Raw genomic sequence first — 27,418 nt, 5'->3', positions numbered from 1 at the left:
GTCAGTATGTAAAAAGAGTATATAATTCTTTGAATACTACATTTTACGATGATTTTTTTTTGGTACTTCAATTTGGGACTCCAGTACCTAAAGGGAGCTACCAGAGAGCTGGAAGGGACTTTTTAAAAGGGCCTGTAGTGACAGGACAAGGGGGAATGTCTTTAAACAGAGAATAGGTTTAGATTAGATATTAGGAATAAATTCTTTACTGTGAGGGTGGTGAGGCACTGGAACAGGTTGTCCAAAGAAGCTGTGGATGCCCATCCCTGGAAGTGTTAAGGTCAGGTTGGATGGGGCTCTGAGCAACCTGGTCTCGTGGAATATGTCTCTGCCCATGTCAGAAGGGCTGGAACTGGATGATCCTTCGACCCCACCCAACCCACTCTATAATTCTATGATCACTTGATACAACAAAGACTCTAAGTAATTTAAAGGATCTTAAATGAAACCTGTCTTCTTTGTTATCTGAAGTGTGGTCTAGAAATTTGGGACAGGGAAGCTCCTCATTCTGGGTGGGGGAAAAGCCTGTTTGTTTCCTTACAAACAGAACAGACTTACAAACAATAATTTTTTTGCTTTAAAAACAAAAATGCTAAATCTGGTGTTACTTTTCTCCCAGGACACATATTTCAGTATACATGGAGTGTTTGAAGCAGACAGCTCTCCATCCTTTGGATTCTCAGTGATAAACTTTTTTCCTGAAGTATCAGGATTTAGGAGGTGTCTTTGCTGATGTTTGGCAGTCAAACTGTTAAATTTTATTTTAGGACTGAATGCCTGTCCATTTGTATGCTTCATCATCTGGACCTATGTCCGTTCTTTTGTTTGGTATTTAGAAACTAAAGTATAGAAGATAACTAATTAGTTTCGGTTTTCCCCCTTCTCCTTGTGGTATTTTTAGGTTGGAAAATCAGGTTTTAACAAGGAAAGAAAATAAAATTTTAATATCTGCAGTGGTGTAGGATGGTGATAGTAACAGAAATGTGTTGCATCGCATTATTTTAATCAGCCAGGAACGCTTTAGAAAGGACAAAGTCTAGAAAGTTACTTTTAGCCACTTTGGGCTCCATGTATGAGCACAGCCAGCCAAAGGACATCATCCTCACTGTATTTAATGTATCTTCAGTGCAGGTATTTTGCAGTAAGCTGATAATGAATTCTTCAATAGCCCCTATACTGTAATTTTTTTAATAGTCCTTTATTTTTGTTGTTTTCTTGCAGGTTACCATGAAAGCCAAACAACTGAAGGATTCTGTTACATATACACCAGGTGTGTGCTGTTAGATCCTCACTAATGCTTATCAAAATCACTGTATTTGGGTGGTAGCTGTGTTTTTCGGGGTCGGCTTTGCAGAGAGACTTCTGCAAGCTTGCCTTACTTTGAGCGAAGAGAAGAACTGATGGGTATTCTGTGGGAACACTTCCCTTTAGTTACATCCTCCCAGACCTTCTTACTTGGTTTATTGTGGGTTTTGTTCTCTTGTTCAGGCTGTTCTGTTTGTTTATATTCTGTGGGAATTTAGTAGCACTTCCCATATATCAGATAAGCTCCCAGTTGGCAAAGTTCATTGCTTCACCACTTTGATTTCTCAATAAGCATTTTCTCTAAGCTCTCAGTCCAGAAGAGCTTTTTCTCCACTCTGCACTATTCCATGTACCTTTAATTTGTGGGCTTGGTGGGGTGTTTCACTGTCTCAGAAGTGTAACAGCAGTACTTCTAACAGGTACCATTAGGCTCTCCGAGCTTAAAACGCTGGCCCATTCCAAAAATGTCAAAGTCAACGTGAATTTGCCAGATCACATAATCACCCAGCGAGAAAGGGAGGAGGAAGAGGAGGAGGAGGGGAACTACTATCATATACGGGAGCAGATGGATGTCCAGACAGATCCAAAGGAGACCATTGGAAGTGAAACCAGACACCGCAAACGCAGAATTGTCAAAGCACCTGAAGTGGCTCTGCTGGCACTGGAAGAGAAGGGCAGAGGGAGACGTCAGAGAGATTTTGATAACACTGACCAAGAGGAGGAGAGTGATGATGAGATCAGAAAAAGAGAGAAAAGCCGTGCCCCAGAAGAACTGTGGACTCAAAACCAACAGAAACTTCTTGAAATGGCCTTGCAGCAGTATCCGAAGGGAACATCAGATCGCTGGGATAAAATAGCAAAATGTGTTCCTGGAAAAAGCAAGGTATGCTTAGTTTTGTTGGAACTACAGTATAAATTGAGGAGAAACATATTTTCTACCAGTTTATGATTACCTTGAGGGTCCATGCAGAAAGGTGAGGACTTTACTTAGCCCATCAGTCCAGTCGTAGGCAACCTAAGCAGCATTACTGTCATGTTTGTTGCTTTATTTAAAATATTTTCTCATTTATTTCAGTTTGTTTGATCTATTACAGAAAATGTTGAGATAACTCCTGTTTCATTTAAAATACCTACCTCTCCTCTGCCTTTGCAGGACAAATTAGATTTTAGACCAAATTTTGATTCAAAGTTAGTAACCAAAGGTTGGTGAGCTGCTTTGCTTAGACTTTCACAATACCTTTTTCAACCTATCTCAGTGAACAAACACAAGAAATAATCCATCTGCAAGTGTTAAATGCTCAATAATATATCTAATGTTCTTTTTGTAAGTATAATCTTTTAAACATAGCATTTTCATTGATATAGTTGGTCTGTGCTAGATTTCCTAATAGTTGTGATAGCTTAGTTTGCTTGCTTCAGTCATTGTAGCTGCAGAAAATCCTTGTTTTATTTGTGCCAAACACAGTGTGAAGGAGCAGGAAACATGGTGGGGAGGGATTTGTGTGTTTCTCTGGCTCTGAAGCTGTTCTGCGGTATCTGGTGTCAGTAGGTGCTGTGTTAGTGACCTTGAAGGTTTATTTTAACCCATTTGCAGAGTGGCTTATACCAGAGAACTGTTTTAAATAGATATTACAATACAGCTGTTTAATAATTGCTCCTTGCAGTCATTGTTGGGAAGCACGAGGCAACTGCTTCTTGGGTTTGTGTGCTCTTCAAAGAGAGAAATTATCCATAAAGAAACATAAACTGCCAAGTTCATTTTTCTAATCTGTTCTTCACTAGATGTAGATCCTCCTTCTGAAATTCAGTGTGCAACTTTAAAACAAAACTCAACCAACAATGACCAAAAAAAACCAAAACAAAACACCAAAATGAGACAAAAACCCCTCAATACCAAAATGTCACCCTTTGAATAACACTTTTGTGTTTTCTTTCAGGAGGAGTGTATAGCAAGATACAAGTTGCTTGTTGAACTGGTACAAAAGAAAAGAATGGCTAAAAGCTGAATGTGGTGAGCAGAAGAGATGTAGCTCATCTTTGTCAAAGTTTTAAATGTCATATGCAGGAAACTGCATTTTTGTACCTCAGTATTTCTATACGTCATGTGCCTTAGTAAAAGAAAATATTAATAAATCTTATACCATCTTACCTGTTTTGTGTGTTGAAGAATGAAGGTGTGTTTGTATTGAAGAGCTGCTTATGCAGATGAGTGATAACAATGTCTTAAAAATGAGTGGACCTTTAGGAAAACCCCCTGTGACAATCACATACTGAAACTGGTAGGTTTACAGCTGCTGGATATTGAGCATATAAATAATTTATGTTTGTTTTGAAAGAGAGAATTGACATGAAACTGTTAAGCAAGCACGAGAGTAATGAAATTCTGCACTCAAAATATATTTTTCTTTCTTGCAGCTCTAAAACCATGACCATATGCTTATAAATATCTTATTCTTATCTGGTCATATTTTGAAGTAAGTAGTATTTCTAATCTTAACTTCCACGTACATTTATATATACCTGCAATATAGTACCTTTTTTGCCAGCCCTGCAGTGATACATAGTGATGTTTGATTGCATTGTTAACTGGGCAAAGTTGAAATGGGTAAAAACACTAAAGGTCTAAATTTTTAAATTAGAAATTAAGAGATATAAGACACTTCAGGATCACTTTTTAAGTACAGAATGGCAAATATTATTAGGCTAAGAGTTCTCATATTTGGGGAGTGGTTGTACACCCTGGATTCAGTATAGTTGGATTTTATATTTGAGGAATAGGTAGTAATGGTTATTATTCCATTCTTGTTATGTTGTTTTGTATAACTTTTCCAAAATTATGAAAAGGTTAAAATGCTGGAATAATAACTTAATGGGCTCTAAATAACAGCAATAAATCAGAGCAGTGATCACAGTGTATTGCAAGAAACATTAAGGACTTCCATTTTTTAAAGCAGTGTTTACCACTCAAATTCTGATTTAATACCAGGATTCTAAAAAGGTTTTGAGCTTTAATTCAAAATCGAAATGAAAACTCAGAGGATCATGTATTTGAACTCAAAATCTAAACTGGGTGTCTGAAAGTCTCCGTTAACTTTCTGCCATTTCCACTGCTTATTTCCCCAGTAACTGTTTGTCAACTGTGCTGCTTCTGACAGATCAGCATTTCACAACATTTCATCCCATTCCCATAAAACTTTAAGGGTGAAGTATTTAGAGAATGTAATAATGTTCCATATGCATTCCTTTACCAATTGGTACTTTTAATCATATGTAAAAAAATAACCTTAGTTGGTAGAAATATTATGGAAACTTAGCTAGGCACAAAGTAATGCATCTAAATTTTATTTCACAGAGAACGTCACAGGTTAACTGCACTGGAAAATAAAAGATAGTTAGAAGCTGAACTTTGAGCTGGGGTGCTAATTGGTCAAACAGTAATTACCTATGAAGGAAGAATCTTAGTGAGATAAGTGAGGTATTTTCAAGAGGTATCAGGAAATCTTAAATTGAAAAAGCTATTAGTCATCCATAACACTCAAAGAGAGATGATTGTAGCTATAAAAAAAGGTCACTGAAGTGGCTACAATGAAAAGTTGCTAAAATGGCAAGGGGAATTCATGAAAATTAATGGGTGGAGCTGGGGTAGAAGAACACAAGCAAATGGAGACATATTGTTCATGAAAATACAGACTGGTAATGGGAACATTTCTGCTTTTTCAAAAAAAGAAACAAGCAAATAACAGGAGAGTTTGGCCTACGAGAAAAGAGTCATCTTTCCTTTCCACTCTGGATTTACAAGACTTTGCCTGGAATGGTGTGCCCGGTTCAGTATATCACACTTCAGGGAAGATGTAGAGCATCCAGAAGAGAGCAGAGGGAATGATCCAGTGTCTACAATGCCTGACTTGGTGGGAAGGACAGAAGGAATTCTTGCTATTTGCTCTACACTAGAGAGAGAGAATCTTCCAAGTATGTAAAAGAGAACTTTGCACTTGTGTGATCTGTGTGTTTCCCTGTTACATGTCTGTGGTGGCTCTGAAGAATAATAATGGGCTGGCTCCGTTTGGAGTGAGAAGTAGCCTAGTTAGGTCTTGGGGCAAAATGCAGTAAGGACTTGGGAGGACTTTGATATCTTTATTGCTGGAAATCCAAAGACTTACCTGAGTACCTGCTCCAGACCTGCCCATATCCCTGCTGTGTATGGGGCAGTGGTTACACACTGCCTGCCCAACACATTCAGCTTCTCTCTACCCCACACTTTCTGCATGGGGGTCTAAGGAAGAAGAAGGACAAGAACCACTGACTGCTAAGAATTTTTTAAGAACATTCACATTGAGAAACTTAAAGCAGTACTTCTGACAAATCCAGTTTACTTGAAGGAAGATTTTTAAGGATGGGCAAAGATTGTACACGCCCTTCTGTCACACTTGCCAGTTTGAGCACCTGAAGTGCTGGATGTCTCCTCCTGCCTGGAGAGAAGGGAGTTGATGGATTGCATCCTTATTGCTTGAAGTAGCAACCTGCCTGAAAGTAGAGGGAAGTTGGCTGTGTCAGAGAAATGCACTGGCCTTTTCTGCAGTGGCACTGCTCCGGGAATTGGTGACAGGGGCAACTCAGCATCAAGAACCGGGAACGTTTTGCACAGTGCTGGTGGGTCATTTGGAACTGAAGGTCTTGGGATGGGGAATGTGAGTCAGTGTCCTGCATCAGTGGATCTGATCCCTGCCACCAGATGCCCAGAGATATCCATCGGGGAGCCAGAACACGGAATGAGGTACTGGCAGCTTCATCCGGGGCCCATCCAGTCTTATTGTCATGTTCAGTTCCTCAAGGGCCAAAGGAGCTGGCCCAGCCTTAGCTTCAGCTTTGGTATTTGGTGGGGAGAGGAAGGTGGCATGGCTGAGACTCCAAGACTTTCAGGGCCTCTCAAGAGCCTCTCCTGAGGGTGCCACATGTTTTCTGGATGATGAAACACCTGGCCCTAACAGCAGTGGCTCTAGTCTGCGGTGACTGAGGTCAGAGATGCTCACTAGAGAAGCGGAAAACTGTAGCCAGGGCTTGTTTCTATCCATGGAAACCAAGGTGACTCAAGGCTTGGGAGTTAAGCAACTTCTTCCAACTTTTGTTCTAGCACAAAATGCAGATTTCCTTAAAGTAATGTTAATATTTGCCTTCAAACAAAATACATTTTCTTTCCTGGGCATTTGTGAGCTGTAGCTTGATGGTGCTTTTTACACTGAAACTTTGTGTTCAGTCTCAGAGACAGTCTGTGCTGTAGCTTCTGTTCTCTGAGTCAGATCTGAGCCTACTTTTGAGTGTCTTTGCATGTCCCTCTTGATGGGACAGGCAGAGTGCTGTGGAAAGGGGGTATTTGGTGCACATGACCCAGGGAGGGCAATATTCCTGTGCTGAGGATACAGTCCAATGCCAGGCTAAAGCATCAGAATTTTGTAAAATTACAGCCCATCAACCATACACAAGTGAATGAGTAGAACATGAGTGAGATGCTGTGAAGGTTGATAGTGCTCTCATTTAGGCTGTTTAGCTCTAGAGGAAAGACCAACAGATGCTGTTCTGCAGTGTCTTCTTGCAAACCTAAATGTTTGGACTACATTACATTCAACTTTACAGCTCTAAGCATATGAAGTAATTTTTTAAAAAAAAAGATGTTTCAGAAAAATTTTGCAAAGTGACCTCTCTGTGAGATGATGGGGTCTGAAAACAACAGGAACACTGCATGACTTGAGCTCTTCTTTAGGCAGAACCAACAGCAAGATTTTAGTGCAGTATATGAAAAACAGGCACCAGAAAGTCAGTCAGTTAATTTCTAAAGTGCTGTTGCTGAAAGAGTAGCTCCTGCTAAAACAGCTTGAATGGATAAAGTTGATAAAACCAGGATTTAATATGTCAAAGGCTGTCCAGAATTAGTTGGCTTCTCTAAGCCGTAAGGGATATTATCATTGATGTCAGTAAAGTGGGATTTTGGTGAAAAATCTTCTGAAATGCAGGGCATTTAGTCTGTGCTGCTTATGAGACTGAGCCCAGAGCAGCTCCCAACACATGTGAGGGGAGCTCAGTAACCAGCAACTTGGCTGCCAGGGACCTGCTTGGGCTGCTCTGGCATCCAAGGCATCCCACAGGGACAGCAGTATCAGCTTTAGTGAACTGGTGCCAAATCAGCCACAGACCATCATCTTTGATGTCAGGATCTGCAAAATCATTGAAACAAGGTTGGTTTTGACTACATCTGGCCCTCATGTGAACTTGGCTTTGATGTGCTCGCTCTTTAAAGGGCTGCTGAATTGGATTTTTGTTTGGATGTCAGAACTGTCCTTTTCATTTCCTTGTTGTTGCCTGTTGGTCCACCAGGACCGTGGTATTGTGAAACAGCCACTGCTGTCCTGGGCTGCTGGCACCAATCTCTTCTGACAATTTCACTGGTATTTCTAACTTTGTCTCTTTGTATTTCTCTACATCTTGGCAGAAGACAGGTACCAGAGTTTAGGCACTCCCTCTCCAATACAAGAAACACACATGGAAAGGCAGGACTTATCACTTTTACTGGTTCCTATGGTACTGCTCCAATAGGAGCAGGGCAATTTACTGATACTTGTCTAACATAAAAACTTTTTGGCTTCAGCTTAGATCCAAGAATAAAGCAGCAGTCCCTGCATCCAGTGGAAGGGATTCCCTGGAGGCCTTGTGCTGGCAGCAGGGTCATACTGGGCTTTTCTTCCTCTCCATGTCTGGCAGGGCCCAGCCTACATGTGCTCTGTGGTCTCCCTGCTCAGCACTGACCAACAGTCAGTGCTCAGCAGAGCCAGAATACTGACAGAATACTAGACCCAGGTCTAGAGCTCATCTACACTGTTAATCTACAGGTTAATCAGTAAAAATGGTTAAGTCTTCCAAACCTCTTCACCTCAGAGCATAAACCAGTCATCAAGTACCCCCAGAACATAGGGAATTTTTTCTAGCCCTGATGGCCAAGGCACCATTCAAAGGTTGGGGTGGGGAGGGGGGTATTACATTCCCCTTTCACCATGCCAAACAATGTTTCACATTCCCCTCCTGCTACTGCTGAGCTTGCCCATTTACCAGTCTTCTTTCAGGACTCCAGTTTTCCCCATTGGAAAATGAAAATATTCAGTACTCAGGACTTGAGCAGATGGAACAACATACAAATGGCACAAGCCTATGGCAACACCATCTTCCTGCTGCTTGTCCCAGAAGCTGCTCTCAGCCTGAGGCTCCCCCTCATTAGCAAGGGGCTAAAAATTGTGAGGAAGCCATAATGCATCTCTTGTCTGCCCAAACCAGGACTGCAGCCAGCCTCACATTTTATCTTCAAATGACAGTAAGGGAAGGGTCAAATTCTCTTTGCTGCCTGGGAAATAAAAGACCAGGTGTCCCTTCCGTGGACAGTAAGCAAAATTCATGGAGAAAAACACTGAGCAGCTTTTATAGAAAGTACAGTGCAAAGGTTACAGCAACAACCTTGGCCTCCATCACCTGAGCCCCAGCACAGTGCAGATAAAGAACCCATCCCATCCCCACAGAGCCCTCACTGAGTCACTTCAAAACAAACTGGGCCCATTGGACAGGAGCCACTGCAATTCCAATCATTTCTCTTTGAAGGGTGGAAGCAAAAAACTGATATCCAACCCAGGGCTGCAACTGGGCGTTTCTGTTCTGTAAGCAGAACCATCCCTGGAAAGTTCTGCAGCTGCATCAGTGTCTCTTGAAAGCAAAAAGTTACATGAGAAACATTTTTAAAAACTTGTTGTAATAAAATTTAGTGGCCACATGCAATTGAAATCCTTCCTTTCTTGTGATGTTAATAGAAACACTCTGTTTTTCTACAAGATTCACATTCACGCAAACCACATACAATGATAAACATTATTAAAGTTTATTAACAAAAGCTTTGTACGTATCTTTTCATACACTTGGAATTTTACATCTAGTCAAAATAACAGCACATTTCCATCTTACCTTTTGTACAAATTGTTACAGAATATCCACCAGTGGGGCGAGTAAGTAAAATAAACCACTGGTTTACTTTTGTAAAGTATCTACAAAAGTGATTTGTGACATTTTTAAAAAATTCCCCAGAACATATAAAAATAAATTATTTTTACTTTTTCAATTAAATCTACTAATTAGAAATATTACAAATCAAAATATCAATGTTTTCTTATGAATTCTTCACAATACAAAACAGATTCACAAAACTTTATTTACAGAAATGAGGTAAGAACTGTGCAATGTTTAACTAAGAAACATATTGCAGAATTAACATGTTCTTCCAAATAAGTACACAGTGGAGGTCTAATTACAGCTGGGTCTTTTCCTCTAATAATTCCCACCTTTATATTGATTAGTGGTCATTACCCCCATTTGAACTGTCCTTCACTGCATAGACTCACGCCATGAGATCAGCAACTGCCAGAAGTGTTGTAATGAAAGTTCACCCGTTTCAACCACTGGTAAATTTTAGTGGGAAATATTAACTCACTTTTTTGGTAATTTATTAGTGAAAGTGACCCAGGTAACAATCTGCCTGAGCTCTCTACAGTGGTATAAACACCTCTAGGAAAGGCAGAACACGGCTGCTGGTGCAAGACAGAGTATTCCCGCTGCTAACAAGGACACATCTAGTGCATGATCAGCTGTTTGCAGCCATTTCAACAAAGTGGAGGTAGCAACAGGCACTTGGTTTAGGCCAAACACTACACGAACTTCTTCCCGTGTGGCCTTCTCATCTGGTAAGAAAACTTTGTCACTGGAACCAAACCAGTTCCTTTAAAAACCTCAGAACTCTAAAACCTACACCAAAATTATTAAACTTTGGATTCCATACTGTAACATACTCAAGAAAAACTCCCACTATATAACAATAGGAATTTAAAGGAGTAAAAAGTTCAAAGTCTATTCCCTTATGAATCAGGTTTCAAAACAGGTGTGTAAAAAAAGAAAGGACAAACAGCAAGTCCCGGCTGCCATTAGAAGCTCAGTCTAAAAGGATCTATTGCAACCGCAGCAGCAGATCAGATGGGCTGGGGCTGTTAAATTACTGCTCTGAGACCAAAGCAATGCGTGACTGCAGACAGTTTGTAGCCTTTAAATTCGTAAGATTAAGACTGAAGAGTCAAGTATATGTTCTTCTGTGGTTGAATTCGTACTTAGTACCATCATATTGACAAAATAATTATGATTGGCAGAGTTTTATCTACTTCACAGTCTGAAACATTAAAAAGTACATCCATTTTAGTGCAACAAGAAAGCAAGTGAAAGCCTACCAAAAATATCCGTACGAAAATTATTAACCTCTTGCTGTGCAGTAAGAGTTCCTTGTTGCATTTTTTCAGTCTACAGAAAGGACAGGCGTGGTTTGCAGCCAGATGAAGTGCTATAACAGCAGGACGTGCAGGTCTCAAGTGTCATTCAAATGTCAACTCTTCTCTGACGCAACTGGTCCAGTTTTATCATTGAGCCTCTGTGTAAGAGAAAATACTTCTACAAATCAGATTATAACATACAGAGCTGAATAAAATTAAATTCATAAAAGTGACAAAACAGATGAGGTTCATTCACTACAGCCATATACATAGTAACTTCTGCATTTGTAAAGAACATGTACTAGGGAATAACAAATAGGAAAGGAAAGAATAATTAAAGGAGTAGTCCTGCCCTGAAGCAAAGAATGCTAAGGTCACCACAGCCAGCATTAGAAAACATCAGTTTTGCTTCTACTTTCATTCTCACAAGACTGGCTGTGGGTCTCTCCAGAACCACAAGATGGTCCAGGCAAATACCAGGTGACCTCTACTGCATTTTGCCCACCTAGAGGCCTGAAATCTACACTTCCCCATCAGAACAGAAATACAATTTCTGTCTTGCCCTCTCACAGTTATCTTTCTTCCATATATTGCTGCAAAGACATTTCCTGCAGGTATTGAACAGGACCAAGCAAAAACCTCATCTCACTCACTGAGCATTCAGAAATACCTGAAAACCAGTTCCAACTGCAAATGAGATTAAAACACTCAAACTTTGGCAAATAGAGAATTTGTTAAAAAACAGTTCAACAATCCAATGCAACCTGCCTCGACTCTAACCTTAAAAAAAAATATAAGCTATTTCAAAAGAAATTTGTTTCTTTTTGTTTGAATTGTTGGAATTATGTACAGCTCACTGCTACAGGAACATAAACTACAACTGCAATAGCATATTTGTAAAAATATGCTACATTGTACAGACCCAGTAATGGCCATGTCAAAAAGATCAAAATAAAGTCACATGGAATAGTTTGTTTGGATGCAAACCAAATAGAGGGTCTCAATTACATTCAATTTTTGGAAAATGAGGGGAGATAAATTTTAAACATGCCAGAGCAAACTGTGAACACTTCTAAATGAAGGCCAGGCATGGAGCCAACCCCTGTGACAGAGCACTTTTGCTCTGGCAGTGACTGGGAGAAGGGATCCAACCACGGCGCTGCCGTTTGCGGTTCGGCTGCAGCACCACAACCAAACCAAAACAAACGTGACAGGGACACTGCTCAAAGCTCAATAAGATAAATGCTCACATAGCTGAGTGGAAGGGAGCTGTTTATAGGAAAAATTGTCTTGAAAATTTAACATTTATGTTTTGTGTCTCACCTACTACTTGGGAAGTACCAAAGAAGCCCAGACTGAGTCCTCCACTACAGTGCTCCTGAAGTAGCTGGAGGCTTTGGGAGTGGGGAGCAGAGAGGGGACTGATATGTCGCCCAAACTCTCCCTATCTGCTTTTGCATACAAGCTCCCTTTTTTCCTCTGCCACTGCCACTTGATGTCTTCTCCAAGGAATACTGGAACTTTATGTCTTCCTTCTTCTATTCATCTATATACATCCTTTGTTTTTCCAAGTTTCCTTCATCCTCTCTTATCTTAATTGTATGATCCTTAGAGAATGAACTCTATTTTCTGACTTCTTGAAGAAAGAATTCCCATCCTGGGGATGGAGATTATGGGCCAATACTCAAGATAATGGAATATCTTCGCCAGAAAAGAATGTGTCTTGTTTCTTTTTCTGTCTAGGAAAGGTTTTATTACTCTATCAAGGAAAAGAGCCGCTCAGCTTCCCAGTGTACAGCCTCATTTTCCCAGGCCAGAGTCAAGATGCACACAGCCCATTCTAACACACATTCCACCTTCCCAGCTAAGGGCTCCTCAACTCTCAAGTCATCAACTAATCTCTGCAGCTCCACAGTGCCTGAGGCCTGGCCAGGGCAAACTCGCCAAGTAAGGGGATAAAAGGAATGATCCACAAAACAGTGGACAAACTCTGGGGAAGAAGTGGGGTGAGGAGGACTAGGGCTGTAGTTGTAACTACAAGGGGAAGGCAAGGGTCACTGGGTTGGTGTCTTGATCCAGGGAAGCAAGAGTGTGCAGCAGACAGGTTCGGAGTGACTACAAGTTCACAGAGTTCTGAGCCTCATTAAGTGCAGCCCATGGCTCCAGAAAAAATAAATGAAGAAAAAATCCACCATCCTTGGTTTGTGAATACAGGCACATAACCTGCTTCTTTTGGTTACCTCCTGGAGCCACTGCATTGAAAGTGAGGTGAGAAGGATACTTACTGTCACCTTCTGAGCTGCGTTATCTCCATGAATTGTAAGGAATGGGTTGGTAGCAGCTGCATTAAGTGGTGAGGCCTGTGTGCCTGAGAGTAAGTTGTTTATGGGTATCTGTGCTCCTCCAGTAATCTGCAACTGCTGTACTTCAGATTGATGGTGTTGGTGATGGTGATGGTGATGTTGCTGCTGTACTAATTGATACAAAAGGGCCTGATGTTCCTTGAGTAATACGAGGAGAGGGAGGAGGAAGGAAAAAAAAAATCAATAATTAATTACTGAAAAATAGCTCCTCCCTGGGTTTCTGCTTATCCAGATCTTCAGTCAGGGCAACCCTTAACCTAATCCCAGTTAATTTAGGTTACGCTAATGAAGTTCCATGAGACTGGGGGAAAGGGGAGAATCCTCTAAGATTTCCTGAAATCAGTAGCTCAGCAGAAGCTCAGCTAAGCCTGCTGGCTTCATCAGGCCTGTCAGAACAAACATACCATGTGCTAAAACTACACAATTAATACAAATAGTCAAACCAGTTACCTACTGGCCTATATGAATACTGCAAACAGAGCAAAGACAGCTCACAAAATGATATCCAAAAATCTTCTGCTAGTGTTCTAGTGGAATCAGAGAATAGTTCCCAGGATATTGTTAGAATCCATACATGTTCCCAAACTCTGCTACCCACAGCTGATGCTGAGACAAGCCTCCATGTCCACATAGGACAAAATGAAACTGAAGGCACTAGCGAATGATTCTTGTAGCCATACACACAGCCCAATAACATCCTGTCATTTAACATGACTGTCATCAAAAAGGTTGAAGCAACTGAAAAACTAAAATATTATCAAAGCCTTTAATATCAAGTTAAACACATTTCTAGTACGTCTATTAGGCTGAGGAGTTTTTCCATGCCTTAGAATACAACAGAGCAATAAATCATGATTAACTGAAAAACTTACTGAGGTGAGTTGCTGGGTACTTAGTAATTGCTGAAATTGCTGGTGCTGTTGATGGAGTAAAAGTTGTCTCTGTTGGTCAGAAAGCAATCCTAGTCCCGAGGCACTGTAGGGTTTGACAGGGTAATACTGTAGTTTACATGAAAGTATGGGAACTTTTTACTTCAACTTTCCATTAAAGCAAAGATGTACACAAACAGAGTCCCTATTTAGCATTTTGATTGCATATTGTAAACATTAAATTGTCTATCTGTCCAGTTGCATTTTGACACATGCCTACACCTTATCACCCCCAAGTCTCATTTATGCTGAGCAACAGCAACATCTTGCCTGTAACATACGTCTACTCCATGCACATTATTTGAAACTCAGAAAATAATTACCAGTTCTACATTTTTTCCAAATACTTTATGAAGAAAGTCCAGATTTTATATTACAAGACAGCTCTTGCCAATCTTTAACACTTAGTTACCAAGCATTTACTTTGCCTTGGTTTCCTTCTAATTCCCATCCTTTGTGACATTCAAATCACTCACTCTTCCCAACCTTGTCTGTAATTTAGCAAACACCTTCAGTCTGTGGATGCTGCCTCTGCATTTGCCAGCTACTTCACTCCCAGTCTCCATTTTCATGCCTGCATATAATTTGCTGCAGATACTTAGGAAACCAGGCAGGGCATAGATCCAGCTGACAACTAGTCTGGAAATAAAGGGTTTCTTCAGCTGTGCCAGCTGACTGCAAGACCAACAGCATGAACAAGGGTGTGTCGGGAACACAGGACCAGAAAGACAACTGGATTTACTCTTTCAGTACCAGCGTTAGCTTCTACTAGTTTAAAACACCCATTAAAATATTAAGGTGTAGTTTCATGGTAGGTTTATCTTGCTGTTGAAACATTAAGTATGTTCCTTTCAGCTGTACACTTCTGTCCTCTCCCCTCATAGTGGCTCTTGCACAATGAGCTGCACCTCAAGGGAACTGAGGTGAAACTTAAGCCAATACAAAACACACTGAAAGATTATCTATTAATGTAGATGAAGTCACTGTGTGATGCACCAGCAAGAAGGTGTGCAGCAGGATGATCAAGAGGATGACAGGATTGCTTGTTGTGACTGGTAATAAGGAATTATTAACTTAAATCAGCCACAAATCCACAGCACTAGGCTACAATCATTTAGCTCCCCAGCACATAGTATTTATCTTGCATTTTTACAGTAGCCAGCAGACTGTAGCCCAACTCCAATGTAATCTGATTTTGTATTAACCAGCCAATATGAAAATGCCCAAAGCATCACCATTCTCTCCTGTTGGGACAGGGCAAGCCACATATGAACTTTGTTTCATACTTCATTGGATGGCCTCAGCCTGGGAAACACCTGGTGGGCTGCACTTTATTTCCTGTGGGGAATGGGAAACCTCTTCCAATGAGAAGGCTATGGAGCAGGATGGGATCCACCCAAGGGTAGTGAGGAAGCTGGTGGAAGTGCTCACAGAGACACTTTCAGCCATTTACCAGCAGCCCTGGCTGACTGGGGAGATCCCAGTTGACTGGAGGCTGGAAAATGTAATGCTCATCTTCAAGAAGGGCTGGAAGGAAGATCTGGGAACCACAGGCCTGTCAGCCTGACCTCAGTGCCAGGGAAGGTCATGGAGCAGATCCCCTTAAGTGCCACCACACAGCACGTGCAGGACAACCAGGGGATCAGGCCCAGCCAGCTTGGGTTTGTGAAAGGCAGGTCCTGCTTGACCAATCTGATCTCCTTCTGTGACAAGGTGACCTGCTTGGTGTATGAAGGATGGGCTGTGCATGTGTCTACCTGGGCTTAGGTAAAGCCTTTGACACTATTTCCCACAGTATTCTGACTAAAATTATCACTGTTTCCTTCTCTTTTTACCTTACTTTTTCTGTATTTTTCTATAAGGGAATGAATCTTCTCAGATGGTTTTTTTCATTCTTTTATCCCATTTTTTTTCTCAGACCATGTTTTACCTTTGCACTGCTTTTTTCTGTTGTTCTCCCTTCTCTTTAATCGCTCTGCCTGCCTCTCTTGCTCTGCATTGGCACTTGAAAGAAAATACCCTCAGTCAGCAGCTGAGATCTCAATGTTTAGAAACTAAACCAAACCACAGAAGACAAAACGGTGTGGCTCCCAAGCTTCCCAGAAGAGACAGTTCACTGGATTTCACCATAAGAGCTTTCTCTAAACCAGATCAGCTTGGAATGTAAATTTAATCCTTTTTAGATTCTCATTAAAAGGTGCATAATCAGTCTGAAACTCTCCATCCTAGTCTTCTCTGATTGCGAGAATGTAAAGAAACAATCCTATCTTTTTCCTCAAATCACTTAATCTCCCAGTTGCTAGCAATCTGCATTAAGCCATCTTTTTCCCAGAAAAGGATCAAGTATTTTTCTCTGGTGAATGAATGTGGGCTCTTTTACCTACAACTTGAAACTCTCTCCAGCAGCAGTGTGCAAATCAGTGTTTTCTCACCTCCTGGTGTCCCACAGTTCACATGAGTAAGGACAACATGCATAAAGAAGTGTTTGTGCATTGGTGAACACTGGCTATTTTTCTACATGAAACTGTTGAAACAGATTCTGAAGCTTGTGAAGTTACTGTAAGAAGCAACTTACAGGAACATCTGGCAAGTCTTTTAATTACAGAACTATACCTGAAAGTTAGAGAGTAAGGCTGAGCTGTCATGTGGCTTTCCAACATCTTGCCCATACTGATTTAAACCCCCTCCAAACTTGACCACTACCACACCATCTAACCAGGCTCTGAGAGCTCACAAGGCCATGGCACCAAACCTTCATGCCTGCCTGTGCCTATTTAACCTTCCCACCAGGGCAGTTCAAAGAGCAGTGATATCGTGGGGAATTTAACATTAAAGAAATAATCAACTAGTTGCCACTGAAGCAGCATCAAACTCAAGAGTGACAGGTGTCCCATAGAGCTCCAGAACCAAAGATTTCAACCAGTGGAAAATTTTTTTGGTATTTTTTTTCCCTTCCTTGAAAGTCATCCCAGAGCCTCTTCGCAACTTAGTTCCTTAGTAACTGAAAAGTTTTTTCATATTTTTCACTGAAGCATTTGTAATGGAAGAAACAGGAATGAGGAATGTACATGTCATTACCAAAATCATTTTAGCACTAGTTACCATTAGTGCTTGCTCAGCCTGAACTTTTTTCTTCTAAGTATAAAACCAGAAAACTCAGAGAAAATGGGGCTAATTGTGAAACACCTCAAAAGGAAGGAGGCCCAGGAAATAATCTGGGTGAGCTCAAATAAAGCAGAGAATTGTGTAAAAAGCGCACTTTTAAATTTAATATAAACGTTAATTTTAAATTAGTATTATGGAGGGCGTGGTGCAGAAAGAGATCATGCAAGAACAGAAACAGAGAAGTGGAAGTGCTGGCAGAGTTGTACATCATAAGCTTGTAGCAGAAAATAGGAAATCATTGGGAGTATGCCAGACTCTACTAAAAGTCAGAATGAGAGCTTATGAAGAGGATACTAGTTGCAGTATTTTGCATGAATTAGAGCATTCTACTACTAGGTTACACACTGAAGACTTAAATTGGTTAAGATGGATATTAAAAAAGAAACAAGAGAACTTCTGCAATATAAAGAATTGGAAGTAAATCATCTGTGTATAAAATCATTTGAAAAAACAGTGGCATGACTGGTATTTAGCATAACCAATATATTCTGGCAGTAGTGAAAGTGGAAAGCATTATGCAACTGGTTAATATTATTGATTTTGTCTAGTATTTCTCACTCCTTACACTTCTGGGGAGAGTAATGCAAAAATTCTGTTTTTCACAAACCTCTGATACTCAAGAAAGAAGATAGCTGTTCATTAACAAAATGTCTTTTGTTTAACCTATGGAACCTCATGTTCATATATGATATAAACTATGAAAAATACAGGCTCCTCAGTAAAAATATAACACATCCAAACAACGGGATACACTTGAAAGTATCAGATTTTATGAGCCTACTGAAGCAATACCACACAATTATATGGTACACGAATATTCAGGAGCTGCCAAGCCAACAGCAAGGAAAGAAACTGAAAAAAGAAGCTGAAAAACTAGGGATCTTTTGCATCATTTCAATCACATATGCCTTTTTTTGGTGGCTAATCCATCATAATCTCCAAAAATAAACTACTTAACGACAAGTAATCCACTCCCTATTTGCAGGCATTTCTTTCTACGTAGAACCTGTGTTTCTCCTTCCTAAGCAAAGGACAATACAAGGGGTGGGGGGAAGGGCAGCAGGCAGAATGAGTTGGCCCGGGCTCTGCTCTATCCCAAAATACTTCCAGACCAAGAAGTCCATTCCCCCTCCTGGAAAGCAGCTGTCTCCTTTTGTTACCCATTTGCCTTGCAGCTCAAGCAGCAGCAGTTCATGCTACTGAGGGTACCTGGTTTTGGTGAGGGGCTGTTATGAATACTCACACGTGAATCTTTTTATGCATTTAGAAATCCTTCACACCACTTGAAAAACTAATTTTGTTGGTTTTGGAGTCAGTGCAGGCAACTGAAAACACCATGCAACTGTATTACAACTCTGGTTAGTTATGCCTATTACATCTTGAATTACATGACCATATACTCTTCTTCTTCTCCCCCTCCCCCGTTCTTACTGCAACAAATGGTAGCTTTTCCAGTGCTCCTTTAATCCTGGAAGAACAACTGTCAGGATAAAGAATATTGTTTTCTGAACTAAAAAAATGAGCTGAAGAACATTTACATAATTACGTTTGGGAATGTGACTTGATTAAAAAAATGGGAATAAATGGACACAAAATTCCCAAAGGCTAAAGAGAAAACTGTTTGTGCTTCCATTAAATCCTCACTTTCATTCGCAGATCAGGAGCAGAACTCAGTTTGACAATTACAGGCTAAGGAAGAAACTACCTACGGAGTAAGATGAAAAACACATCTAACCTGAACAACAGAAGGAACTATCAAGAAAAACATAAAATCAGCAAATTCTTACCTGTTATTTAGCGTGGTTGGCAGAGGATGAGTTGCATTGGGTGGCACAGTTGCATGAGTGAGAGAAGGGTTCTGTGATATTGTTGCTGGGGTCTGAATTACCCCATTTAAAGCCCCTACAATTCCATTGATTGCCAGCTGGCTGGCTGGCAGTGCTCCAATTATTCCACCCACACCAGGCACTGCAGGAATGGTGGAGGTTACAGTCTGCATACCACTAGCCAGTGCCCCCACTGTCACACCATTGACCTGCTGAACTCCGGTGACTCCCGAGCCTTGCTGGGCCGGACTCTGCCCAGCAGGTGGTGGAGTGGAAAGCGCTGATGAACTGCTGGTGCTTTGTCCGCTGGAGGTTATCTCCTGGTGTCAAAACAAACAACAAAACTCCCTCAGCTGCTTAAAATTTTACCTAACAGCACAATGCAAGGACTAGGATGAGTACTTGTAAGAAGTTTAGAAGAAAGAAATAAAAATTACCTGATTTAATACTGGAAGAGAATTGTCCGGTAAAAAACTGTTTCCCAGATGAGGACTTTTACTGCTGTTCAAGGAATCAGTACTAGGTGCTAAAGTAATTATTTCAAAAAACACACAGTGGTTACATTTCTGTAACATGTAAAAAGATTCAGAATAATTATTTCAAAATAATGTCAAAGGCAAACACAGAAAATGCAAAGTCAACCTTAAAATCGCTGCTGAACAGTAAAATATTAACTAAGTAATTGGTGAATCAACAGATTCAAATAGATGTGCTCCAGACTGAAGTAAAAGAGAAACTGCATTGAAACAAGTAGTAATGGTTCAGATAAATAAACCAATTGACTTTTAAACATTTAAACACATCAGCAAATACTTGGTCTATATTCATCCTACATGTATATGCATCTCCCACCGATGGCATGTGTGGATGAAATAGATATTTCATATAAATACACGATCAAATGACTTTGACACTTTAATAATCTCCTCTACTTACGTGCTTGGACTGGAAAGGCATGTACTTGATGAGAGGGGCTGGGATTTGAAGTTATTGTTGGAAAGGGCACCGAGAGCTGTGCATTGAGAAGCTGAAGCCGTTCCTTCTTAGCAGTCAGATTCTTTATCTGTTCTTCCAACCGCCTATTTTCAACCTGAAGTTGGTGTAATGATTTAAGCATTCCTAAAACTAAGACAAAAATGATATATTTCAAACAGATTCAAAGAACGAATAACATCTTCACTTGGTTTTAGTTTCTGTATTACATTAAGACTAGCATTAAATCATATGTGAAAATACAAATAAAATTAAAAGTTTGACTTTTACTGGGAAGACTGAAGATCTATTTTGTGTAATTTAAAGTGCAGAAAAAAGTACATAGTGTGTGATAGCAATTTTGGAATACATCTACAACCTGGCTTAAATACTGATAAAGTAGCATCATTAGGGCAGCATTCATTTTAAGCAAACAGCAGTACATGATAACTTATCCCCAAATTAGACTATAAAAATCGTTGTATTTTAGTAGCACAGGTTAACTGCATAGTTGTGAAAAATCCAGTTCAGCTGCAGCATTAGGAATATTAAGCATTATAAAACAGAAAAGTTTGACAAGTATGCATTCAACTAATAAATACAGTCAACCAGTAACATTTATATAAAAACAATCAAGTTTGTGAAAAGGGAGTTTTTCCTGCATTAATGCCTTGTACAGTGAATCCTAAACGTATAGAAACAATGAAAAAAAAAAAAGTGAACCAACGTGAACAAGTTCTCCGGGCCCACCTTGCTGGGAGCTGTGAGCAGCGATCTCGGAATCCCCCAGCAGGGAGCACTCTGTGAGCACCGCACTTACCCCCCGCCTTTTGCATAACAAGGGCATCACCTTCTGTACTAACCTGATTTTTACCAAGCACAGTTTTCTCTAACTCCGATTTGGTTTCAGAACTTGGATTTCCCAGCTAGTACTAGAGTGTGACTGTAAAGCCATAGGGAGAGCCTTTTTTTTTTTAAATTCTAAACTGTATTTGTTTAACATGACCTCTGGGCCTACTACAGACATAAGTCTACTGGTATAGGCACATCTGGTCATTTCCCAAGGATTTAGCTTTTATCCCTCCTCTTCAAGAACATACAAAGGAACCCTCAGTGAGCTCAAATGAGATGCAATAAGACTTAGCTAAACCTGTCCTCCAGCTATCATGTTTAAAGGATTATCCCTGCATGAATTTCCTCACAATTAGCATTTTTGTCAGGATACCATTCATAAAAATACTAACTAGATATCGCTTTACATTACCAACGAGAAGAATAATATGTTCAATAAAACACAAAGCCTAACCTGGAATCAAAAAAATTTTTAACACAGTCAATGATTGTCTTTGATACTGATATATTGTTGAATATGGAGACCCACGTGATCTCCTGATCACTTATGCTTTTAATGTATTCATTCTTGGACTATTCCACTCTATTAAACATAACTTGAAAAATCATATTTGCTTGCTTTGAGAACTTCACAAGAAAGGTAGAACATAATAAAGACAAGAAAGCTCAGTAGGATACCTTTCTTAACATTTATAAATATTTTCTTTTCAAGCAGCAACAGAAGTAGGCAGTTTAGATGTAAAAAGAATATAAAGAAAAATGGGGAACTGTACTACAATATTTACACTAGTGGATCTAAGAGTTCAGAATTCTTTTCCAAACCCTGCAGCTGACCAGCTGGATCTGCAAGTTACTTGCTCTTGCTTAACACAATTTCTCCATCCATAAAAGCGTAGATAGCCACGGAGAAGTTGTTTGTCACCTACTGATGCCACGTGCTGCATTAAGAACTGTGTTAGAACTATACACCACAGTTATATTTCAAGTCACAACAGAAAATAAATTTTGTTAAAATTCTTGGACAAGCACAGAATAGCAGCTCTGAGTAACAGTTAACAAAAGCCATAATAAACAGACTGTGAGTACTTACTGTCACTGGGGGTGCCTTGCTCTAATAAAAACTGTTGTCCTTCACTCCACTGCCTCTCCAGAAGCTGTTCTATGCTGGCTGCTACTGGGGGCAAATTCTCCCCACAACTGTTCCCTGATTGATCATAGCGAATCTGCAAGCTGCTCACAGGGGATCTGTTGAAAATATTGCAATTTATTGTTTAAAGAAAAGAATGAAAGGAAACGCGTTGGAAAAAGGTTGTTGAAACTTCTTATTTTATATCAGCCCTTAGCACCTACGTATCTTATGTTTCCAAGACTAAGTTAATTCATCAACATCACTAAGAACTCCTAGTTCACACACTGTCAGTGCTTTAATAAAAAAAAGATGTATTATTACAGTGTGAGAATTTATACTGAGAAAGCACATAACCTCTTCTTGCATACAAACTAACAAAATACTAACTGCAAAATAGCATTGAATTAAATTATACAACATGCACTTCTACAGCAGGAAACCATTATATGTATGGATACACAGGCCACCTGTCTTTGGCAGGTGGGGGGAAAAACAACCACCACCAAACTTCAAACCTTTCCTAGAGAAAACTGGGGAAAATAAAAAGCATTTATTAAAATCAGTACAAAGCAAGGCCATATATAATTCCACTAACTAATTGTTCTAAAAACAGTAATGTAAACCCAGATTTTTGAGGGACTATGTGAAAATATTATTTCACAAGGGATGCAATGAAAGTTGTGTTATCCTCTGCCTGTCCTGTGCACACTTAATATACCTCCTTTTCCATTCATAATCACACATAGTTCAAGGAACAATCCCCTTGCCACATGTCCTTTCTCATTCAAGAGAAAACTAAATATTCAGCATTCAGCCACTGAGAAAGATGGGTTTCTCTCCCAGGTCCTACGAGAAGACTTCTTTAGCATTGGATGGTAAAATTCAACTTGTGAGCAAAACCAGATGTTTGGTGTATTTCTGACTCAGGCTTCTGGGCTCATGTATGCATGGTCCCATTCCTCACACAGGATCAACACCAAGGCCCACTAAAAGCTGGTTGTTGGTTTTGTTGTCAGTTGTTTGGGGTTGTTTTTAGTCAACTCCAGTGAGCTCAGATTCTCATATATTACTTATTACCGTGAGCAACTGGTGCCATCACGGGGTCACAGCCGTACTATTTACCCATAGTGGAGACTTAACAACAAGACCACCACAGTCCCAGTACAGGATAACATGGAGAGCTCAGGAAATCGGTGTGTTAATTATGATTACCGTAATAAGCAGTGGTCACAGCACATTAGCTACCTAATGACTGTCAAGCATTTTGTAGGCACCGGAGCAAAGCGATTTTTACGAGAAAAGGTTATAAGTAGGTGACTTAAGAGCTCTGTAAGTATTTATAAATAATTCCTCTTTTCCATACAGAATGAAAGAAAAGCACTTGTTAAAACAAAAGCCCTGATGAATGAGTAACCAAGGTGGTGTTTTTTAACAAGAGATGACAACAGCATTTAACAGTTCAGCACAGACATGGCAAAACCAGCCTTAAGACTGGCTGTTTACAAGGATATGCTGAAGCTGTAAGAAGGAAGGCTTATGCCTACACTTACACTCCACACAAACAACGCACTTTAAAAAAACTCGAAACAACAAAACCAAAACCAAATACAGAAAACCACCAATCAACTCCCCCAGCAACTTCTCTCTCTCTGTCTGCGTGCTTCTGAAGGGTGCATAATGCTACTCTAACAGATTGCACTGTTTGAATTATAAATCACCAACAAAATTCTTCCTGGGCTTTGTACTGTTTCCTATCAATTTCAAAAAGGTAGAAACAAAGCAATACATGACTGTATAACTTCTGCAATCCTTCACTGGAAGCCTGTACAGGAGAAGAATAAAAAAAAAATAAAATCTAGATTTCTATGTATTGCAACATTAGTCAATCCATCATCTTCCAAATGAACCCCTACCTCATCCTTTAGATACGATATGGTTCCTGCACACCAGAGTCAAATCCTTATTCCAAATAGCATTTGATCATAGTTTCCAACAGGATTATAAACGTGCTGCCTGCACTAATACGATGCCGTCACGGGAATTCCGTGTTTCATACCTTGCTTGCTTTCACAAATGTATTTTGTTTAAATTTGGGGTAGAGTTACTCATAATATTAGAGCATTAATTGGAAACAATAGTGCATTTAGATATAAGCACACATACAGATTTCAATGCAGGTATCACACAGCACATTTTTAAATCTAAGGTTAACTACAGGGTAAAAAAAAGTTTAAGTGCTACCTTGGGAAAAGCAGTAATTCCTTTGCAAAATGGAAACAGCTCACATATACCAGGTATATTTATATTTCTCATATATTTATGTATATTAAAAGTTAAAATACGACAGCTTAAACATCAAACGCTGTGGTTATATTGGGGTACAAAGATACAACAGTGTGAATTGGAAATGACCATACAAGCTCATGAGTCACATATGTCTTCTCCAAAGAGCTGCAATCAACTGCATCATCAACAGCAAACGAATGTTTCTGCAAGTGTTTCTGTTTTAAGCAACTCACTGAAAATCACATGGTTCTTTAGGAGAAGTGTGTTATTTATGTATCTCATAAGCTTCAAAAGGAACAGTCAGAACTTGCAGCAAAATCATTTTAATAGATAAAGCAGGTAACATTCAGAGTTGCAAAGTTTCCATATAGCAGATTTTTTAAGTTAGCTTTTTATTCATTATAAACCATATTTTAAGTAATCAGTTACTTATTTATTGAAGTGGGGAAGGTGGGGAGTTACCTACACATTTCAGAAACGTCGACATACATGTAATCTTTTTTATCGCCCAAACCAAAGGTGAAATTTGCTGACTACTGAACTTAACTGAATGAGTTTCTAAAGCTTTCTAAATTTTTTCCATGCTAGGTAATTCAGACTTAAGTTTTTCCATCTTTGAATTCTGTAACAGCAGTAATTCCTCCCCCTTCCTCTGTCACCCAGCACTCCCCATCCTCTCCCATTTTTAGCTTGCTTTTGAACAATCCGACTGCCAAGCAAAATCTGTCTGCTCTTTGTGAAGTGCTTCAGCTTCCACACACTGCAGGAAGCTTTGCCATTGTGGACTGATGTGGCCTTCGTATCATTCAGTTCTCCTTTACCATCCACATTGAAAACAGGTGGGATTTTACCGTGTAGCAAATACTGGACTGTATATACCGTGAACATACACTCTACAGAAGCATCATATTTAACAAGTTTACCTACCCGAATATTTGACCAAAAGACAAACTGAACACAACTATGACCTATGCAAATTGTGCAAACACCAAGTCTTTGCACATGAACTAAGAAGGCATTAAAATTCATAAGTACCAAAACATGTATGCATAAGAGGACTTTTTAATACATAATCCAAAGTTCTCGAATTTCCTAACTGTTGAGCATTTCAGAGCATCTCTGAACCTCCTTGTCTGTATATATAAATTTATATGCTCAGGTATGTATACGTATTTATAATGAGAAAACAGTCTAAACTCATTTGTAAATTCTCTATTTATTATTTTAGAAGCAACACATATTGGAAAGCTTAAAAGCAAGTTCATGACAAGGTAATCCTAACACCTAAGTATGATAATTGATAATGTCACCCCATCCAGCAAGATGTCTTCTGATTAATTAAGAAATAGAATACAAAATCAACAACACCAGGCATGTACATTAAATTACCTAATTTGGAGATATTTGTTATAAATTACTGTAATAAACACATGCTATAACAATAAAATTCATTATTGCAATGCTATTCCTGTGTAACTACCATTTTTTAGCTATCCTAAAATCCTTTTCAGGATAAAATTCCCATGATCGGTCCCTAAGTAAAAACAATACAGTAATACCACTATAAAATTTAATTCATATGGGATTTAGTATGGAAAACAAAGCCCTTTAAAAACAAAGATTCACTTAAAATATACAGAAAATACTACTGAAGTATTTAAAACACAATATTGAAATTTTAACAGCAAGTACTTTAAAACAAAATAATGTGATACAGTTCCAGAAGATTTCTTATCTCAAACTTTTCTAGTAGATGTGAATTGCAGCAGAACAAAAAAAGTATTTCTTTTTTCTACAGAGAATTGCTGCATATTTTGAAGTTGGGAGGGAAAGGGAAGAAAATATTTCTTTGAAATTTTTAACTATATTTAATGTCTCACACCATCTTATTTGTGTGATCATTGTTAAGTCTGTGAGATTTTGGAATTTTTGCAAGTATGACTAAAATATGATTGTAGTAACAATTCTGAGGAGGTAAGTAGCATACGTGGATTAAATGACAGATAAATCCCTCAAGAGCAAGTCGCCATTTCTTAAATAAGGGAGTAAACTAACTTACCTAAAAACCTTCATTTGTAAACCTAACTTCAGTTGATATAAAAGTAAATTTCAGCACAATTTTAGCTCTCTGAGCATATTAGAGATTTTTTTTTAGAAGGATATATCTATATAAAAATAAAGATATTTATACATGTGTGTATACACATTTATATACATAGGCTTTTAAAACACTTCAGTATTACTAGCAAAAAGACAGTGAAGTTTCCAAATCTTAAAACATTTCCTCTGCCTGCACTCTCCAATGTAAATAACGCTTACCGTGGTGAGAGACTTCCTCTGGGTGATCCTCCTCTGCCAACGAGGCTTCGGCTATTATCTCCGAGATCTTGATCTGCAGTGTAAATATTTCACAGCTGATAAATCACCTTTTCTTAGATAAGAGTTTTAATATCTCATGGAGATATTTTAAAAATACCTTAAATCTCAACTTCTATCTGTAGTAACTGCTGAAGAGTGAATAAGTAACTAGTTTAAGATTGCTGAACTGTAGCATGTAAGGTGTTGTCCTTACACATTTCTGAGGCTGTACCAGGCCATGGATTATGTTCACTTCTTTCATTCCTTTCAGTTTTACAGCACAGAAGCGTGGTTTGCATTTGCAGTACCCTCCCCTCAGCCACTTTTAATTTGTACGGTGAAAGTAATGAATCACAGCTGTGGACAGCTAATCTGTATGCTTATCACAGCAAATCCTGATGCTCTGTATTTTTTTAACACTTTGCATCCCAAAACAACTCATAAAATATGTAACGTATTAAACTTACTGCTGCCATCTAACAAGCACACATTATTCTGCAAATTTACTGAAAACTTTATGAAAGCGTATAATTCACTAATTCCTATTTATAAGCAGAAGCATAGGAAAGCCCCTTGCTAAAAAGGTAGTAAAACAAACAAAAAAGGCCTCATTAAATATATGAAAACGTTTTGCTTGGAAGGACTCAAAAGGGTTATTTTCCCTATGGCCTCTCAATAAAATAACCCTATCTGCCCCCTTCAAGGTTGCCCTCCCCCTATTCTGAGTCAAGCGACCTCCGACCCCTCGGAGGGCAAAGACATGACTGATCCATTCTTGGTAAACTGCTAAACTCATTCCCTTCCCCCAAACAGGCATGACTACTACGACATGTCAACAAATCCTTACGGAGGGAATGAAACAAAGCAAAGCCAGCGGCTCATTAAAACCGCA

The 27,418-nt window shown here is 39.3% G+C and overlaps 2 protein-coding genes across 8 annotated transcripts in view; one reads left to right on the top strand and one right to left on the bottom strand.

Annotated features, from left to right (window-relative positions):
• The window catches only part of DNAJC1 (DnaJ heat shock protein family (Hsp40) member C1), a 106,647-nt gene extending 103,194 nt beyond the window's left edge, over positions 1 to 3,453 (top strand). Inside the window, exons 10-12 of the mRNA XM_032707866.1 lie at positions 1,222 to 1,270; positions 1,725 to 2,188; positions 3,243 to 3,453. Coding sequence (XP_032563757.1) covers positions 1,222 to 1,270; positions 1,725 to 2,188; positions 3,243 to 3,311 — 582 coding nt within the window. The 3' untranslated portion in view covers positions 3,312 to 3,453. The remainder of the gene's footprint in view (positions 1 to 1,221; positions 1,271 to 1,724; positions 2,189 to 3,242) is intronic.
• Positions 3,454 to 9,193: 5,740 nt separating this feature from the next.
• The window catches only part of MLLT10 (MLLT10 histone lysine methyltransferase DOT1L cofactor), a 125,392-nt gene continuing 107,167 nt past the window's right edge, over positions 9,194 to 27,418 (bottom strand). For 4 of the 7 annotated variants that reach the window (XM_032707796.1, XM_032707787.1, XM_032707814.1 and 1 more), the window contains 8 exons: positions 26,488 to 26,560; positions 21,844 to 21,998; positions 19,866 to 20,054; positions 19,367 to 19,455; positions 18,891 to 19,249; positions 13,882 to 13,984; positions 12,932 to 13,147; positions 9,194 to 10,821 (listed from right to left, as the gene is read on the bottom strand). In XM_032707796.1, coding sequence (XP_032563687.1) covers positions 10,753 to 10,821; positions 12,932 to 13,147; positions 13,882 to 13,984; positions 18,891 to 19,249; positions 19,367 to 19,455; positions 19,866 to 20,054; positions 21,844 to 21,998; positions 26,488 to 26,560 — 1,253 coding nt within the window. In that variant the 3' untranslated portion in view covers positions 9,194 to 10,752. The other 3 variants (XM_032707804.1, XM_032707845.1, XM_032707835.1) reach the window with 3 other exon arrangements.

The sequence above is a fragment of the Chiroxiphia lanceolata genome, chromosome 1, assembly GCF_009829145.1.
Source record: "Chiroxiphia lanceolata isolate bChiLan1 chromosome 1, bChiLan1.pri, whole genome shotgun sequence".
Lineage (NCBI taxonomy): Eukaryota > Metazoa > Chordata > Aves > Passeriformes > Pipridae > Chiroxiphia > Chiroxiphia lanceolata.
Note: the sequence above shows the minus strand (reverse complement) of the source record. Positions and strands in the feature narration are given on the sequence as shown.